This window comes from Taudactylus pleione, unplaced genomic scaffold (assembly GCF_031769625.1).
Source record: "Taudactylus pleione unplaced genomic scaffold, aTauple2 ptg000507l, whole genome shotgun sequence".
Classification (NCBI taxonomy): Eukaryota; Metazoa; Chordata; class Amphibia; order Anura; family Myobatrachidae; genus Taudactylus; species Taudactylus pleione.
In genome coordinates this window covers 2,180,213-2,200,708 of record NW_028284909.1, presented here as the reverse complement: position 1 = coordinate 2,200,708, position 20,496 = coordinate 2,180,213, and the positions used below count along the sequence as shown (strand labels likewise).

Genomic DNA, 20,496 nt, shown 5'->3' with positions numbered 1-20,496 from the left:
GCCCGGCATCCAGCTTAGCCGGCCCCAGCCTGGCATTCATCTTAGCTGCCCCAAGACTGGCATCCAGCTTAGCCACCTCCAGCCTAGCCAGTCCTAGCTCGGCAACAAGCTTAGCCGGTCCCAGTGCGGAATCCAGCTTAGCTGGTCCCAGTCCGGTTATCTCCAAGTTTCAGTCCTGCTTCAATACCAGTCCCAGTCCGGTCACCTTCTGGTTCCAGTCCATTCATCTTATTGAAAAACTTGTCTCCTTCAGTTCTCCACTACAGTTTAAGCACTACGTAATCAGACATCACTCATATCAGCTTCATCAGTGGTCCCAGTTCCTGTGCCCACAAACAAAACCCAGATTCCTTACATAATACAGTATTAAGGGGCATATTCATCAACACTAAAATAAAGTTTTTAAGGACATTTTCCTTAATTGACATTATTTTAGTATTCATGAAGACACTTAACACAGGAGATATCACTGATATCTCCTGGTTAAGTCCGCCTGCGTACATTAGTATGGGGATATGAAAATTATGGCATCCATCACATTCCAAAAATTATGTATTTTCGGAAATTTGATGGAGTTACCATACGCCACTGTGAGGTGGCGTATAGCAGGTGACGCTTACCTGCTTTCAGCTGGGCAGGTCCCCCGGCGTCTCCCTCCGTCGCTCTGGTCCCTCCTCTGGCTCCGGTAGCTGCTCTGACACTGTTTTCTCCCAGCAGAACACAATAAAGTTTAGAAAAAAAAAAATATTTTTTTTTTTTCTAAACTGTACTGTGTTCTGCCGAAAGAACACGTGTCAGCATAGCAGACGGAGCCGGAGACGGCTGCATCGGGCAGGTAAGTCGGGGATGGGGGGGGGGGATAGGTACGCGGAGGGCGGAGGGGAGAGGGCGGGGTTGGGACACACACACAGAATGCGCTGGTTTTACATATGTAACAGCGCATGCGTAGCACAGATTCCAGCTGCGGTAAGGTAGAGCAGAGAGGGAAAAGTATCTATTTCCTGAAAAGCTGTAATCGCAAAAATTACAGCATTTCGGAATAGATACTTGAGGAGAGGAGGAATGATGAATTCCTCCGGTAATTTGGTAGAACTCCATGCGAGTTGTAAACCTAATTACTTCCAGAAAAAGTTTAGTTATGATGAATAGGCCCCTAAGATAGTTTATACGTTTGTATGTAGAGTGAATTATCTCTTGCTGCTTAGATCATGAGTTCTTTGTTATTAAAAAATAGAAGAAATGTCTCAACACAAGAGGTTACAAGGCTCTGAGAGAGTGATTTACTATCTGCAAGACATGTGCAGTGTGCTAGACTTTGCAGTTATGTGCCTATCGTTCTGCTGTTTAGAACACCTACATAATACTCCTGTGACCTACATCTGTAAAATAGGGATGCACCTACTATTGCATGACAATGTCCGAGTCACAATGCGCAGGCGGCCCGATGGTTACTGTGGGATGGGGGAGGGGAAGTACAGAACAAACTCGGATGGCGAGAGAGGCAATATCGGTGGGCGTTCCTCAGAGGTAACGAATCCCATCAGCTATTACATTAGCATAAAGACGCAGAAGTGCTGCGAAAAAAAAAGACACAGTCGTGGCTGAATTAGCGTCCACCTCTGTATCAGGCCCTATGTGACGGCACTTCTCTGAGAAGTGAACAGCATCCTGTTGACATCACTGCATGAGAAGCTGAACAGAACCTGTATATTTATGTGACTTTCCATCGTGCGCACAAAAACTTTACGACGTTGATTGTCTTTCTTGTACCGTTTCCATGGCCTTTGGGGATGAGATTGAGAAACACTAGGAAACAGGCGTCATCTTCATGTGCAATAGACTTTCAGACTACACTGCTAGAGTAATATTCTCATTCTTGTGTTAGGGAAGATGCCAAATGCAATTTGCATGTTTTTTTTTTCTTCATTTGATTAATGTTTAGAATTTTTATAGTCTTTAATTGGAAAGAAGAGACATAAGTATGCTTTTCCTGGAATTTTTGGACTAAGTTATTCCAAATATAAAATATGTGAACTTGTTAGTAAACTATGTATTGTCCAGGCGTAAGCAATGCCAATTGGTGCTAGTCATAGATTGCCAAATGTTATCATGTATTAAACGCTGGTTAAAAAAATACCCTATTTATTATTTATGGGCGTTTCCTTGATAAACAACAAATAATTTGTCCATTGTCTGAGGCATTTAATAATGCTTTCTTGCCAGCTCAGTACATCTCAAAATGGAATCTGCGTGTGCACAGGACCCATTCTGCGAGTGTGCACAATGGGTCCTGCTAAGACGTACGCAAGCCCTTGAATGCGCCTGCCTGATTGACAGGCAGAGGCATTTAAGGGAGCGGGGTTGGCCGGCATTCCCGGAAACGGGGCATTTCAGCCCTGTTTTCTGGGAGTGGCCAGTCCAGGGACTGCGTGGACGAACGCAGTCTGCTGGGCTTGCAAGCCAGTCAGCCTGAGTAAGTTGAGGTTTTCTCAGCGGGCCGGCCACCATGCACCCTCCACCATCGTGACCATCGACCACTGATGGTTGCGATGGTGATCCCAGCCTGCGATCTCCGTCGCAGTGCTGGGATCACAAACACAGCAGGGGGTGTCATACACCTCCTGCTGCATTTGCATTATTGCAAAGATCACAATTGCAAAGCTGCCTGCGTGCATACCTCATATCTATAGCCTTTTTGCAGCTTTGCAATTGCGATCCTTGCTGAATCAGGCCCCGAGATGCCCACTGTCAGCATCCATACACACTGATATACCGTCGGGGGCATCTTTAGACAGTGCGCCATTGAAAACTTGCACATGCCCTGTGGTTGGCGCAGTTTCACCGTCTGTATGGCGTTCTATATGAGCGAGTGTGTGTCTCTGCATGCAACCCTCCCATAAGATGCAACATCTCTGCACGTCTTTTTAGCGTTCCCCGTTACCTCCTAGTCAATGTCCAGGAATGCCCCGTACATTTCTGCTACTGTGCATCAATCTGTATTGTGACTTTGTAATTACATAATCACGACACATGCGTGGTGCAACTCAAATGCACGTACAGACGAAAAAACATCTCACATTTGCGTGAATATCAGACTAACGTCGACGCAGAATCAGATCCTTTGCTTTCTGGTAAATACTACGGAATGTCGGTCACACACTGGCAAATGGTAAAGGTCACTGTCACCAGAGCTTTACTAATGGGCGATTACTACTGTGGACAAGCTCTGAAAAGCTAAACTTTTTGGAGGTTTATAAATCAAGTAATTTTGCAATCCCCATAGAGATCTAGAAGTAAGTAAACTTTTGAAAAAAAATCAGTGTTATTTCCAGCATTAGGGGTTTAATTAGAGCCATATTAAGGGCCACATGGGCCTAGATCTGAAAATGATGAAGACCCTATTGTGTGAAGCAGAGGAGGTGTGACCAATTGCCCTGTAATAACAAGGGGCTCTATTTATTAACATTATTTTTACTAAAATAAAGTGAAAAAGGGTATTTTCACACCCTTTTCACATTATTTTAGTTTCACCTGTAGTTATTACAGGGCAATTGGAGTAGAATTAGTAAAATTCTACTCCAACCCCCTAGTATAACTTATTTTTAGTAAAGCAGATCGCATTTCCCATAATTGTAATGGGAAATGTGATCCGACCAGAGTTACTAAAAATAAATTGTAAAAAAATACAGAGGGAAGCCCTGTGATAATAACGCCACCTGGAGGTGGCGTTATCCAGGGTCTCCCCCAGTTACCGGGCTCCCACTCTGCTCTAACGGGGAGAGCAGAGACGGGAGCCGGTACCAGTAATCAGCTATGTGGTCTAAACAGACCGCAAGCTGATTGCTGTAAAAAAAAGAAAAAAAAAATTTAAACATTTTTTTTTTACTTACCTGAATCCAGGGACCGGTGATCGGGCCTCTGGTGATGGCTCCTCTCCGGTCAGCTGGTCTCCCATAGTGCACTGCAGCCCGGTCATCAGGTGATCGGGTCCCAGTGCAGTATGGGAGATCACCTGATCTGGAAGCCCGGAGAAGATCACCGGAGGCCAGGAGGATGCAGGTAAGTGTAATGAAGGGAAGGGGGGGGTCGCGGGGAGGGGGTCGCGGGGGTCTGCGTTCACGGGGAGCGGGGCTTAGCATCGGTGGGGGTAGCAGCGACGGTGGGTTGGCGCATGCGTGGGCCCTTAGTCGCGGTATTCGGAAAAAATACTGCGACTAGAGTGCGGATGGGATCCGCAGGGACAGAGCTTTATCACAAGCTCTGTCCCTGCAAGGGATTTATAGTAAATCCCCGTGATATTGCCTGAATTCGCAATGCGAATTCACTCGGTAATATCACACTACAATCCGCATTCAATATGCGGATTGTAGTAAATAGAGCCCTATAGGTGATACTAAAATATTGTGAAAAGGGTGTGAAAATACCCTTTTTCACTTTATTTTAGTAAAAATAATGTTAATAAATAGAGCCCATAGCCATTTACGTAAAATAGTTCCTTTTTCTGGTGAAAACTTAAATTTTTTGCTGGCGATAGGGTTTAATAGACTTCTATATACTGTACTTTAGTGCAGGGGTAGCCAACCCTGGTCCTCGAGAGCTACCAACAGTACATGTTTTCCAGGTTCCCTCACAGAATCACAAGTTAAATAATTAGCTCCACCTGTGGATCTTTTCAGATGTGTTAGTGAGTAATGAATACACCAGTTCACCAGCTAGGTGGTCTGGAAAACGTGAACTGTTAGTAGCTCTTGAAGACAGAGGTTGGCTACCCCTGCTTAGTTTTTCTCCAGACTATGGCTCCCAATAGGTACTAGGTATCCCATTAAGTACGTTCTTCTGCTTGCAAGAGGTTCTTAAAGGCTCTTAGCTCTAAAGCCATTATTTACATGAAAGGGAAGTTAACAGAGGCCAGACTATAACAGCTCTGGAACAAGCCCGCACGAGCAGGAAGGAGGATCAGCTATTCTTGACTATTTTGAGAAATCGCTATATTGATGGACAACAGGATAGTACTGTAGCACTTTCCATTTAATTTTATCTCACTTTATTCCACCAAAAACTAATTGTTTTGTTTTGGGTGAAAAGGAGACTTATGTCTTACCTGGTTAAGTCCTTTTCTTCGAATTCCATAGGGGACACAGGGACTACGATGGGTATAGGCTGTGCCGAATGAGGACTGGGCACCAAACATTTAAAGTCTTTGACTACCCAGGCAGCCCAGCCTCCTATCTCCCCTATACCCGCCCCCAGCCCCAGAAAGGCCAGTTAAGTTAGCAAACCCAAGGCAGGAGCGAGAAAGGAGAAGGAAGACTGGCACACCCACCAATTCAAACACACCATAGAGATAAACAGGGGAACCAGAACAGAAGAAACCCCTGAAAGCCAGGTGCGCCAGGGTGGGCGCCCTGTGTCCCCTATGGAGTTTGAAGAAAATGTCTTAACCAGGTAAGACATATTTCCTTTTCTTATTCACATTCCATAGGGGACACAGGGACTATGCTGGGACACCCCAAAGCAATTCTCCCATGGGAGGAGACGCTCCAGAGCTGCACTGAGAACTTGCCGCCCAAAATCCACGTCGATGGAGGCGATACAAGAATAGAGGCTGAAAAACTTGTAGACAGAGAACCATGTCGCTGCCCTAAAAAGTGCTTTGTCAAGGCACCCTGGCGAGCTACCTACAAAGTACCTACCGACGTGGTGGTATGAGCAGTCACCACGGTCGCTGTAGGGAGGTTTGCCACCATGAATACATGGCAGATGGACCAAAGAAGACAGTGGGCCAAGTGCTTTGCAGTCAGCCAGTCCATTTGGGAAACCCATAGAGTATGAAAGATAGGATCAGACGTATGGAGGTCCTTAGTGTGGTCCACCTAGATTCGGAGGGCCCTCACCACATCCAGAGAGGGCACCACCAGCGAAGAATCAGAAGACTGAAAGGCCGGAACCACAAACACCTGGTTGATGTGGAACCGAGAAACGACCATTGGAATGGTAGCCAAATCAATCGGGTGAAAAAACAGAAACGGAGAGCCACATAACAGTGCGCTCATGTCACACTCTCTCCGAGCTGTAGTAATGGCCAGAAGGAATAGAGTTTTCCCAACTAAAGGTCTCCCACTCCAAAGGCTCGAAGGGAGGAGACTAAAGAGCCTCAGCACAAGTCCCAAGGAGCCACCCGAGGAACAAAGGGGACACGGAAGACTCCTTGATGGAAAGACATGATGTCAGGCAACAACGCAAACAGTCTCTGAAAGAGGGCAAAAAACCTGAACCTCTAGGAGCAAAAGGCCAAAACTCCAATCCAGGCCTGCCTGCAGATAAGGTAGAGAACCCAGGGTAGACGAAAAGACCCAGGGTCAAGGCCCCTGATGAAAAAGCAAGATAAAGAACTCTTCCAAAACCGGTGATTTCAGCCTAGCTGAAACGGATTTGTGGGCACGGGGCATAGTACCGACCTGAAAAACTCCCGGCCCTCGGGATGGATGTCTCAAGAGTTATCCCGTCAACTGGATAAAAGCACAGACCCTGAGACAGAAGATCAGGCCATAGCGGAAGACGTATAGAAGCTTCTATGGAGAGAACCAGAAGAGCTGTGTGTCAAGCTCTCCGTGGCCAATTGGGAGCCCGAGGATCACAGTGCCACCACAAGGAGCATGGTGCCTCCTTCCTGAGTAAATCTGCGGAGAACCTGTGAGATCAGAGGGAATATGTACATGAATCAAAGACCCACCGAACCGCGCAAGCTTCTACCAGAAAAGCTCACGGTGCCCCTGTGCGAGAACCTTACCTCAGTAGCCTGTAGCTGTATCAAAGCACCATCAAGCCGACATCCAAAAAGCCCAGCAATGAACCAGAGGCTATATATAAAAGGCAACCATGGGGTTGGAAGTACAAATAGGTCACACTCAAATCAATATGTAAAAAGGTGAATATTTATTATACAATATTTAGATAAATGGCAATTAATATCCAATCTTAATAAAAAAATATAAACATTGTAAATGCAGATGCAAAAAAAGGTTAAAATAATAGCACTAATAGATCCATCCCTGAATGTGAATCCCTGAGTTATTAAAATAGAGCCATGTCCATGTATATTAATATTGACAGTCTCCGACAACAATGAGGTACTGAGTGAATATGTACCTATATTGCAAGGCAAGGTTTCCAAGGAGAATTTACCTGCAGACTTTCATGGAGTCCTGAAAAGCAACGGACTTTAATATGCGGAGAAACTTCTCTCCTCCCAGATGATGGTAAACACAGTCCGGGATATGAGCATGTTAGGGGGAATAGGGAAGCCGCTGAAGGAAATCGTGGAGCCGCGTGTGATGCGGTGCAGGTACTCTAATGGAAACTCCGGCTTGATGGTAATGCAGTGTAGCCACTCGGAGAGAATGGGGGCGAGTGCGGGAGGTGGTGAAATTTCCGCTGGGGGTAGGTGAAAAGCCCTGACTGACAGGATGGTAGTTCCAGCTGTATCCACGGGTGGCAGGCAGGATAGCTCAACCCTGGAGAGGGGAGCAGGTGTAATAGCCGCTCTAAGGTCCGTTCAGCAAGAGGCGAGCCAGGAGGATCACGTAGTCCCAAAAATGAATATTAAAGTTCAAATGAATAATAGTTGCAGGCACTAACAGATCAGGTGGGACACCTACGCATTTCAACGTCCTTCTGGCGTCTGAGTATAGTGCTCATATTGTCAGGCATGTAAATAGCATCTAAAATTAGGTGCATGCAGAACAGGTGGTTATCAATCAAAGCCCAATGATTTGAGTGAAACACTTTATCAACAATATTAAAAGGCATCAAAAGGAAACATGGTTGTTAATAGGCATAGATTAAATCTATGCAAGAAACATATTATATTTCGGATTAATGAACCAGAGGCCGAAAGACGTCTGAATGAAAAGACCACCTACCTGAGTGATAGTCTTGGCAGCTTAGGAAGTCTGCTACCCAACTCTGGATGAAATCACAAAAATAGCCAGAAGAAGAAGAGTCTCTGCCCAGCCACGAATGTGACTGACCTACTATATGGTGCCGCAACAGAAAGTGCATCCCTGATGGTGGATGTAGGCAACAGGGGCTGCTTTCTTGGACTGAACCTGGACCAAACGAACAATGCTGGGGGTGCGCTGGACACAAAGCCAGAGAGACCATGCAGAACACCAGAATGCTGACTGGAAGATGGGTCCTCTGTACTGAACACTGATCCTGGAAAAACTGTGGGCATTCCTCGGCCCCCCACCCACGCAGGCCAGCGGCGGTGGCAAGAAGGATCCAAACTTGAATCCACAAGAGGGATATACGGACCTCCCGAGAGAAGATGATGGTCTCCGACCTGATGAGGAGATTGAAACCATTCCAACAATCAGAACTTCCCACTGAAGTGGTCTGGAGTGAAACTGGACATATTACACCACGTCGCAGGTGGAGACCAGTGAGCCCAGGATTGGCATGCAGGAGTGAATGGACACTTGGCGGAGATGTAAGACACAGTGCATCCTGTACTGAAGGACCTGAATCTTGTCTGCCTGAAGGGAAACTCCCTAAACAGTGAAGTCCAGTAAGACACCCAGGTGGAGTATCTACTAAGAAGGAGTTAAGGGAGACTATCTCTAATAGCTGATCCATTCTTGACTGGAGCAGATCTTATAGCCAGGTTAAGATGTCCTTGAGGACCACTAGAGACTGGGCCAGGATAAAAGGATCATCCAGATAAGGGAGACTTGTGACGCCTATGTGCCCTAACAGAGGTGCCACAACTCGCGTGAAGACACAAGGAACCGCGCAGAGACCAAATGGCCCAGCCAGAAACTGGTAATGGTCCCCCCAGACATCAACTGGAGGAAACTACTGAATGTTCAGTGAGGCTATAAAATCCCCTTGTTCCAGCAGCAGACTGATAAAACATAAAGATTCAATGCGGAGCCTGTGGACCCGCAGGAAGCGGTTGAGAGCCTTCAGATCTGCTCGGCTTTTGAACAAAGAAGAAGTTGACCTAGAATCAAGTATTTTCTCAGGATACAGGGTACCGGGAAAATTACTTTGGCAACCAGAAGGAAGAGAATGCACTCCAGCAGGGCTCCTGCTTTTCCCGGAAGGCCTGTAACCGGGATAGAGGACACTCCCGGAAGGGTAGTGAGTAGCCCTGAGAAACCACCCCATGTACCAAGGTGTTCGACATGGTCACCAGCCCAGACTGGGAAAAAGTCCGGGCTGGCGAAAAAGAAGAAGAAGCCGGCCTCCTACATTGCCCAGGTGGAAATCTGTACCAGGCTTGGTGGTGTGGCATCTGGCAGCCCAGACTGCGGGGAAGGAACCAAGCGCCCGCTGGTAAAAAAATCTCTGCGGCGTTGGGCAACTGGAGCGGGTGTGGGTAGATGGAGCAACGGGCAGGGGGGGTTTCTTGGTACTCGGTAACACCCCCTGCAAGCGCGTAAATTAGCCTTTAGGACATGGTAAAAATATAATGCTACGCCTACGGAAATCCAGTATGCAACCAACTTGGAAAGTACTATAGAAGCTACAAGGAGAGACTGTCTGCACATGTGCAACAGGAGAGGGAACCCCAATATGGCGGCACCTGTCCCATTCATGAAGCAAATGGACCCATCCACTAGAGCTCCATCCTGTATCCTGTGCCAGCATGATTGCAAACCAACCAAAATGTGCTTATGTCTGAGGAAGCCACTGATGTTATCATAATTCCAGCTGCATCATTCAGACATTGATGGACAATTGGTTCAATGCTTGTGGTTGGTCCATCCCTATTGTTTTTGCAAAAGATTAAGGGGCTGATTTATCAATGGACATAAAATGCAGATTGTAGTGTGATATTTCCGGCTGAATTCACATTGCGAATTTAGGAAATATTACAGGGATTTATTAAAAATCCCTTGCAGGGACAGAGGTTGCGATAAAGCTCTATCCCTGCAAATCCCCTACGCAGCCTTATCACTGTATTTTTCAGACAAAAAATACAGTGACAAGGTGCCGCGATTGCACCGCCCGCCGCTACACAACCCCACGACCCTCCCCTCCATTTTACGTACCTCGGTGATCACTGCTCCAGTGATGTCCTCCCCTGGGGCTCCCGGTCAGCTGGTCTCCCATCCTGCACTGTGACCCGGTCAGCTGTTCTATGCAGCAGCTGACACGGGTCACAGCTCAGGATCCAGGAGACCAGCTGACTGGAGCCACGGAGGACATCACCGGAGCACCGGTCACCCTGGATGCAGGTAAGTGTTAGTTTTTATTTAGCAGTGATCAGCTTGTGGTCTGTTTAGACCACACAGCTGATCACTGGTACCTGGCTCCTGGATAACGCCATCCTCAGGTGGCGTTATTATCACAGGGCTTCCCCCGGTAATTTATTTTTAATAAATCTCAGGCAGATCACATTTCCCATTACAATTATGGGATATGCGATATGTTTACTCAAAATATGTGATAATTAGGGCTTGGAGTAGAATTTTAAGAATTCTACTCCAATTGCCCTTTAGTAAAGTTAGCTGAAACTAAAATAATCTGATAAGGGTGTGAAAGGGTTCACTTTATTTTAGTAAAAAATAATGTTAGTAAATAGAGCCCATAGTCATTTTTGCTAGCTAAAACGAATGCACACATTTGCAGCCGAATGTAGTTCAGTGTATTGCTCCATTGTCCTGCCAATAAATATTTTGTATTGTGAATTAAGCTTACACCCGATAGGCAACTCCATGTATAGATGGCATTGCCTAATAGAATCCTATAGGCTTCTTATAGGATAATTCCCAGAGAGGGATCTAATAGGATCCCTCCCAGGGTCCCCCGTGGCTTGCGCATGCACTGGCCAACAGCCGCACATGTGCAGAAGGACTCACGAGCCCGGCCGGCTCAAGGCGACCAGTGCGAACAGGGGTGCCACTCCATAGAGGCGCAGTGTAGCTGCCACCTAGTGTTCGGAGCCGGGCAGTAGTAGCTGGATGCTCTGCCTCTTCCCTCCCCACAGCACTTCAGACTCTGCCTTCTCCCTCCCGGTCCCCACAGCCCTCCAAGGTCCACCTGCGCCTTCTCCTTCCTTAGTCCCCACAGCCCTCCGCTGCCCACCTGCGCCTTCTCCTTCCTTAGTCCCCACAGCCCTCCGCTGCCCACCTGCGCCTTCTCCTTCCTTAGTCCCCACAGCCCTCCGCTGCCCACCTGCGCCTTCTCGAGTCCCCACAGCCCTCCATTGGATGCCTGCGCCTTCTCCCTTCCCGGTCCCCACAGCCCTGCGCTGCCCACCTGCGCCTTCTCCTTCACGAGTCCAAACAGCCCTCCATTGGTCGCTTGCGTCTTCTCCCTCCTGGTCCCAACAGCCTTTCTCCTTCCCCAGTCCCCGCCTCTGTTGGGTGGCGCCAAATAATGCATGCACAGGGCGCTACTCCACCTGTAGTTGACCCTGCTCACAGGTCATTATAAACACGGAAGTCCTCACACCGCAAAGGACTGCTCTTATTGGAAGAGTTGTCCTTTGCGGTTTTAATCGCAAAAATACATGCATAGAGCGTTAATAAAAGCTGCTATACATGCGGTAAGTGGCAGGATGTACCGCATTCAAAATGCGTTGCATGATACATCCAACCCTGAACCTTTTACATGGGAAACCCTTACAGGTTTGGGTGTCTTTCAAGTGGACAGTACACTCACTATGGGGTCTATTTACTAAGCAGTGTTAGAAGACAGAGTGAAAAGTGATAAGAAAGTGACAAGGTGCCAGCCAATCAGCTCCCAACTATCATCTCACAGGCTGTGTTTGAAAAATGACAGTTGGGAGCTGATTGGCTGGCACCTCATCACTTACTTATCACTTTTCACTCTGTCTCCTAACACTGCTTAGTAACTAAACCCCTGTAACTTTACAGCACGCTGGACTTCTAGTGATAGGTAAAAAAAAACCATTTTGAAGTATGATTGTCAGCTACGTAGTTTGTCATTCCATTTCTTGTTGATAATACAGTTAGGGCCTCATTCAGACCCACTCGCGAGCGGCTGTCCGCTCGCAAGTGGGTCGATGGTGTGCACTGCGCATGCGCACGACGGAGGGAGCTCCGTCAGGCGCATGCGCGAGACGCGACGAGCGAAGGACTTTCCTTCGCTCATTGTGTCTGATCAAAGGGGGCTTGCTGTCGATGTTGATTGACAGCACGCCCCCTTTGGTGGGCGTGCCGGGGGGCGTGCCTGCCAGACGGAGGCGTTCCCAAGAGAACGCCTACCGTCAGAAGCCGGCCCCACTGACATCACTAGTGATGTCAGTGGGAGTGATTTTGGCTCTGATAGAGCCAAAATCACTCCTGGCCTTGCGGTTGAGAAACTCAACCGCAGGCTTCTGGTCGCACTGGCGATGGTCGCGATGGTCAAGACCATCGCGACCATCATCCTGCACGCTCGTATAGGCTGTGGGTGGTGACCCACAGCTATACGAGCGTCCAGGAGGACGCTCCATATTTATGGAGGTGGGCCCTGATTCAGAGCGTCCGCCTCTGAATCAGGGCCTTAGTGTTTTCTCATTAAAGACCATCATGTAGACATCAGGCAATAAGAATAAAATCCTACCAATACAGTGGGTGCCTTGTGTGCTCAGCCAGTAGCCATTGTTACATATACAAGTGTAGCTGCCGGAGCGCGGCTCGCACCGTCCTGGTCCACAGATCTTTGGGTTCAGCTCACACAAGTTAGTTTCTGCAAAACAACAATAAACGGACTCACAATGAATCATATTTCTCCAGATTTTTACGCCTCCCTCCATGTTAATGTTTATAAACATAGATGAATTGAAATTTCTCCGCACTAGATGTAGTGTGACTGATTTGTTTGCACAGAAACTCCCAGCGGAGATGTGGTTATCATCTATGCTGTCAGGGATTGTTTTCGCTTTTGGAGTCTCCTCAAATATTTTTGTTTCACCCTATCAGCTTTCATGAATGGCGTACTTCTACAAGTGCTGGTTTATATCAGAGGACTTCATGGAATTCAACCTAATAGTCTTATAGTTCATGCCGTAATCTTTTGTAAGTCGCCTCTAAGAATTTACTTTCATTCCATAGTCTTTTCTGGGAAACCAAACACAAGTTTTAGCTCTTTGATATGAAAAATAATGTACAGAGCTCAAATGTCATCACGAAACTAGATCAAGTTCATAAGTTAGGGCAATAAAATGAAGAAAAAAAAACCAAACAAACATAACTTTTAATATCACCTATAGTTTATAAAGTTCTTTTAGGTCCCTATTTATCACAATCCGCATATCAGATGCGGGTGAGATGTGCTAAATTCGCCAGGCTTTGCAATGTGATATTTGAATACATTGCATGGATGTTTGAAATATCGCATGCAGGAACAGAGGGCCTGATTCAGACCCGCTCGCGAGCACCATGTGCTCACTAGCTGGTCGATGACAGGGCAGTGCGTACGCACCGGGGCTCGCAACAAAACGGGGGGGCTGTCGATGTACAACAGCTCGCCCCGTTTTGTAGGCGGGGTGGGGGGGGTGGCTGGCCAAACGGAGGCGTTCCCAAAGGAACGCCTGCCGTTTGAGGGCGGCCCTACTGACATCACTCGTGATGTCAGTAGTTGAGCTTCCTGCTCTATTAGAGCAGGAAGCTCACTGGGGCTTGTGGGAACGAGACCCTACCACAAGGGTCTCGTCGCAAGCCCGATGGTCGCGACCATCACCTGGACGCTCGCAAAAGCTTAGCGAGCGGCCAGGAGGCCGGCTCCAAATAAAAAAAAAAACCACCCTGATTCAGAGCGAGCACTCTGAAAGAGCGTCCGGCTCTGAATCAGGGCCAGAGCTTGTGGGAAAACTCTGTCCCTGCGAATTCTCTTCGCACACTTTTCAGGGTATTTTTCGTAAAAAAAAAATACCCTGAGAGTATGACCGCGAATGCACCGCTGGCTCTCAAAAGGTGTGGAAAACATCCTTTTTCAATTTTTTTTAATAAAATTTTTTAAAAAAGTATAATTAGGACCCTTAGGGCTCTATTTATTATGTTAATTATTAACATTCTATCTCGGTGCGAGTGCCGGAGCAATTCATCATGATTTTCAGCTGTCTGACCGAATGCTTTCACTACTCCTTGGAGCAGTGAAACTAGTACACCTACAAGTCATGTGCATGCGCACAAAAGCTCGGCGTCCGATGGAAGGAGCTGGACAGGGGCTGAGGGACTGAAGATGGCGAATGCTCCCGCAGTCAAGATCTGAAAATATTGTATTTTCGGAGCTTGGGGGGAGATGTACTAATCTTCGCTATCGCGATGTGGTACATTCCCCCTGACTTCGCGTACATACTGCAGTTCATTACCGCGGTATGTACAAAGGATTTCGCAAAGGACAGCTCTCCCGATAAGAGCTGTCCTTTACGATGCTGCCGGGCAGAGGGCCTCCTGGGTTGAACACCCAGAAGTCCTTCTGCTCATGTGGACCGCGGGGGATCGGATCCCTCCCAGCCAGCAGCATCGTGTTAAGAAGCCCATAGGCTTCTATTGGGTAACGCCACCTGAAGGTGGCGTTACCTAGCGACGTGAAAGAAGCAGAATGCGATGGTACATACGGGGAATGCGGTAAATCCCCCGAAAACTGCATTTTTGGGGGTTTTACCGCATTTTCGCCGTTAGTACATCTCCCCCTTGATGAATTATGTCCCATTATTAGTGCATGGGAACAGTGGGCCATTTCAGGAGAGAATCTGTGATATTTCCTGCATTACATTTTTGATGAATGACCCAAAAACTGAATTTCTACAAAAGCAGGTGAAAATGTTAATTTTCACCTGCTTTTGTAGAAATTAAGTGATGATGAGTAGACCCCTTAAAGTCTTATATAGTGTTTAAAATGTAACCCATTTCTCAATGTAAACGATTACAACTAGACATCTGAACAGGGTACAATGTTGTCTAACAAAGACCTCCTTTAACCCAGACTCCACAGCTTACATATAAGACTGAGCCGTGGGCTCTGCAAGGGACATTTACCCCATTTCCTAACTAACACTGAAAATAAGCTCTGGCTTTAAGAACAATTTTATGTCACATATGGAGGTGTGAAATACTTCTGGCTCTTTGTAACTGAATGTTTAAAATGAACACCAGATTGAATTGTGAACACTTTATAATACATTAATTGTTTTCATACTAGTTATTTTATTATTTGTTGGAAGTAATAGTAAAAGATATGTGCTTTCATTGTATTGTAATGGTTATAATTATAATACATATGTTTTGGTTCATCCAAAACACTTTCACATAGTTCTTTCCGGCAAACTCCTAAGACAATGGACTTCTGGCTTATGCGATGTGCTAATGTGAACATTATTATTATGGGCTCTATTTATTAACATTATTTTTACTAAAATAAAGTGAAAAAGGGTGTTTTCACACCCTTTTCACATTATTTTAGTATCACCTGTAGTTATTATAGGGCAATTGGGGCTTAGCGCCGGGGGGCGGGGCTTAGCGTCTGTGGTGGCGTAATAGCAGTGGTTGGTCGGCGCATGCGCGGGCTCTTAGTCGCAGTATTTTTTCCGAAAATAACGCAACTAGAGTGCGGATGGGATCCGCAGGGACAGAGCTTTATCGCAAGCTCTGTCCCTGCAAGGGATTTATAGTAAATCCCTGTGATATTGCCTGAATTCGCAATGCGAATTCACTCGGTAATATCACACTAGAATCCGCATTCAATATGCGGATTGTAGTAAATAGAGCCCTATAAGCCTTATGTACTGTTATGTAGTACATGCATCTTACCCATCCCATAGATTATCATGGTGTTGCAGTCATGAGATTTGATTTATCCTATTTTAGTAAAAATAATGTTAATAAATAGAGCCCATATACTTTTCATTTCATCATGTCATTAGACATACTTACCCTGGGCGGGTGGCACCACCGCAGTGACTACACGTGCTGGAATCTTGGTTGGAAGTAGTCTTTCCAGGGTAAAGGAAGGTCTGCTAATTTGTATACGTGTCCTGTCAGGAGTCTCTACTCTGCTCTGTTCCCTGCCTGGTCTCCTCTCATCCACATTGATACGACCTAGAAAGGCATATAACATGCTACAACTTCATCACTTTTTATTTTGGAAAGTAAAAACAAGTAAATATAATTAATAAACCTGTGAAATTCAGTATAATGGGATGTGGTCAAAATGCCGACGGCCGGGAAGCCGGCTGACTAAATCCTGGCGTCTAAATCCCGACGCGGGACTAAAGACAGGCATCGAAATCCTGATGCCCGTCTAGATCTTGACGCCTGAATCTAGACAGACAGCTTCCCGAATGAAGGTAAGCCGGACAGTGTTAGCGCTTAGCCACGGGGGGGGGGGGAGGGTTAGGTTAGGGAAACCCCGGGGGTACTTAGGGTTAGGCACCACCCCGGGAGGGTTAGGTTTAGGGTGCGGGGAGAGGGGATTAGGGTTAGGCACTACCAGGGGGAGGTTAGGTTTAGGCTGCGGAGAGGAGGGGTTAGGTTTAGGCATCAATGGGGGAGGTTAGGGTTAGGCACCACTGGGGAGAGGTTAGGGTTAGGCACCACCCCGGGAGGGTTAGGTTTAGGGTGCAGGGAGAGAGGATTAGGGTTAGGCACCACCGGGGGGAGGTTAGGTTTAGGCTGCGGAGAGGAGGGGTTAGGTTTAGGCATCATTGGGGGGAGGTTAGGGTTAGGCACCACTGGGGGTGGTTAGGGTTAGGCCCCACTGGGGAGAGGTTAGGGTTAGACACCACTAAGGGAGGGCTAGGAGGGTGGGAGAGGGGATGGTTAGGGTACTTACCAGCCCCAGTCTGGATCCCGACGGTTCGGGCTTCCAGCATCGGTATTTAGTCCGTCGGCATTACATCCGGCGGCATTACATACCGATTCCATACCAGTGCAACTCACAAACATTGGATCCCAGATGACATACTAGGGGCTTGAGGTCCCTGTCAGACCTCCCGTTGGTGTACGCTCTGCATACCTTTGACCCAGGGATGCTGGGCAGAACTTTGACCCGGGAGCCTATTCTGGGCCTTCCACTGGATAGATTTGGATGAAAACTAAACAGAGGGGTGGCAATTGGTATGGGAAGCCTAATAAAGTGGCAGGGGTCCTGGTCGGACTTCACGACGGAGTGCGCCGTGAAGAACTTTGACCCAGGGAGCCTGTTCTGGGCCTTCCACTGTATGGATTTGGACGACATCACATAATAAAACTTAACGTGAAGATTTAAACCTGGGCAACGCTGGGTACTTCAGCAAGTACTTACTGTATAAATGACAAGATAATCAGCTACACTGTACTAACCTACTGAACTCAAACAAGCATTTTGGACCTCATCTCTGGTGGATCATGGAGGAGAGGACAATGGCAATGTAGCATCATCATGGCCTCACCCGCCTACTGCATGGTGACACGATTTGCAACATTGTGGTGGGAGCAGCATGATGATATAATTTGCTGCAAATTGTGTTATCGAGCCTCGTCCCACTCACTTCGCTAAGGATGGGCTGGACATCAGAGGAGTCATCAGACATTCCGGGAGAGTAGGCAAGTTTGACTGACCTTGCATTCATAACTGTATTATTATTATTTATTTATTTATATGGCGCCACAAGTGTTCCGCAGCACCTTACAAAGTACATAAATAAATAGGTTGACCAGTGACTTACAGTACAATACAATACAGGATGAGGACAAGGATAATATACATTGCTACATCAGCGACCATAACACCCAGATAAGCAGCAGAGCAAAGCAACCAAGTGTTAGGTGCCCTAGTGGGGAGTAATAAGTAGGTTAAAGTAAAGTAAGGGGGTAGAGGGCCCTGCTCGTAAGAGCTTACATTCTAAAGTGGAAGGCACGGACAAACAGGTGTGACACAGATGGGGTAGACAGGGAGGAAGGAGAATGTAGCAGAAAGTTAAGATGAGGGCTGGAAGACTTTGATGAAGTAGTGGGTCTTGAGAGCATGTTTGAAGGATTGTAGAGAGATGGAGAGTCTGATGGGAAGAGGGAGAGAGTTCCAAAGGTGGGGAGCAGCGCGGCCAAAATCTTGGAGGCGGGAGTGGGAGGAAGTAATCAATTGGCATGAGGCGGCGTGCATTTGTTGAACGAAGAGGGCGGACAGGCGAGTGAAGGGAGATGAGGTTAGAGATGTAAATGGGAGAGGAATGGGTGAGGGCTTTGTAAGTGAGGGTGAGAACCTTGAATTGAGTTCTGAAAGGGAAGGGGAGCCAATGGAGGGCTTGTAAGAGAGGGGAGGCAGATGCAGAGCATTTGGAGAAAAAGATAAGCCGAGCAGTAGCATTGAGGACAGACTGGAGAGGAGAGAGAAGGGAGTTGGGGAGCCAGATAGGATGAGGTTACAGTAGTCCAATCTGGAGATAACCAGTGAGTTTATGAGGGTCTTAGTGGCATCCTGGGTGAGAAAGGGTCTAATCTTGGAAATATTTTTAAGATGGAAATGACAGGACTGCAAGAGATTCTAGATATGTGGTTTGAAGGAGAGGGAGGAACCAGGATAACTCCAAGACAGTGCACTTTGGGGCTAGAGGAGACAGTTGTGCCATCAATTGATAAAGAAATGGAGGGAAGTGTGGTTATGTTGGAGGGTGGGAAAATGATCAGCTCAGTCTTAGACATATTACGTTTAAGAAATCGCTGGGACATCCAAGAAGAGATAGCAGAGAGACAGTTGGTGATTCGAGTAGGGATAGAGGGAGAGAGGTCAGGGGAGGAAGGGTAGATCTGAGTATCATCAGCATAGAGATGATTATGGAGGTCAAAAGAGCTGATGAGTTCACCTAGTGAGGACGTATAGAGTGAGAATAGGAGGGGTCCAAGAACAGAACTTGGGGAAAACCTACTGTAAGAGGCTGCGGAGGGGAAGAGGAGTCATGAGAGGAGACAGAGAAGGATCGGTAAGAAAGATAGGAGGATAGCCAGGAGAGGAGAGGGCAGTGTCATGTAGACCAAGGCAGTGAAGGATTTGCAGCAGGAGAGGGAGGTCCACAGTGTCAAAAGCAGCAGAGAGGTTAAGGATAATAAGCAGAGAGTAGTGGCCCTTGGATTTAGCAGCAAGGAGGTCATTGCGGACTTTTGTGAGGGCAGTTTCAGTGGAGTGTAGAGCCAGATTGAAAAGGGTCATCATGTAATGAAGTGAGTGGAACCTGTTTCTGAGTGGAAACTGCGGTCCTGGGGGCTAGGGGGAAAAGGATGCTAGAGGGGTACAGCTACACCCTCTCATTGTATATATAGCAATGGTGGCATGTGTATCTGGGGGAATGATCGAGGCATTGCAGGAGTGTGTGGTTATATCTCCCCTGTACTTCATGGACCCCTACAGGGGCCAGGGTAATATGGCACCCCCTCGGCACCCCCGAGTGGACCAACCACATGTATCTGGAAGGATGAATGTTGTCATGTGCTCCTCAGTGCCTTGTAAACCGTCTCTATGCAGACATGCAAATAAATTGTGACGCAGAACTTGATTTGGCTGCAAGTAACATAGGGCTTGTATTTGTATGGTGTATTGTATGGTGGTCAACTGGCAACAGATTATCATTGAAGAACCTAGCGGTGTCTTACCAGTGACAGGTTGCAGGAGTGTCCCAGCAGTGGGGACAGATGAAATTCTGGATCCAGGCTGGAGCAGGACTGGTACCCTGGCCTGATCTTGTCCAACAAAGCGATGGTTAATTCGTAAGTCAGAAGGGGAGTAGTGATATCCAGGCCCAGCAGGGCATGTCTCCTTAAAGTCAGCTGCAGGATTCAGAAACAGCGTCAGGTGTATTAGCTGTCTAATGAATTCAGAATTACAAGAGTGGTCTAGGATGGAGAAAAACACCAGATTCATTGATGGTTTCATACCTGTGCCAAAGGGAGGACACCTTTCACATGATTTTCCCCAAGCCTTTCCCACACGACTGCAACAACAAATCTGTTTGGTTATGTTCCTGAGGATAGGGAGAGAGCAATTATCCTCCCGCAATATCCTGAAACATGGACCTTTGGCTTCTGAGATCACGTGATGTGCTGAGGAGAATATCAGTGTCAGTAAAATATAGAGATGTAATATCACATCAACTAATGCTTTGACAAGAGGACATAGGCCCTGATTCAGACCCACTCACAAGCGGCTGTCCGCTCGCAAGTGGGTCGATGGTCTGCACTGAGCATGCGCAAGACGGCGGGAGCTCCGTCGTGCGCATGCGCCAGACGCGACGAGCGAAGGAAAGTCCTTCGCTCGTTGTGTCTGATCAAAGGGGGCGTGCTGTTGATGTTGATTGACAGCACGCCCCCTTTGGTGGGCGTGCCTCCCTGACGGGGGCGTTCCCAAGGGAACGCCTCCCGTCAGAAGCCGGCCCACTGACATCACTAGTGATGTCAGTGGGAGTGATTTTGGCTCTGATAGAGCCAAAATCACTCCGGGCCTTGCGGTTGAAAACCTCAACCGCAGGCTCCGGCTCGCAGTTTCGATGGTCGTGACCATCGCGGCCAT

General features: G+C 47.4%; 1 protein-coding gene across 1 annotated transcript in view; it reads right to left on the bottom strand.

Moving 5' to 3' along the window:
• Positions 1-20,496, bottom strand: part of LTBP4 (latent transforming growth factor beta binding protein 4) — a 209,793-nt gene that overhangs the window by 34,977 nt on the left and 154,320 nt on the right. Inside the window, exons 11-14 of the mRNA XM_088450149.1 lie at positions 19,866-20,030; positions 19,584-19,757; positions 15,894-16,058; positions 12,580-12,705 (exon numbers count right to left, since the gene is read on the bottom strand). Coding sequence (XP_088306275.1) covers positions 12,580-12,705; positions 15,894-16,058; positions 19,584-19,757; positions 19,866-20,030 — 630 coding nt within the window. The remainder of the gene's footprint in view (positions 1-12,579; positions 12,706-15,893; positions 16,059-19,583; positions 19,758-19,865; positions 20,031-20,496) is intronic.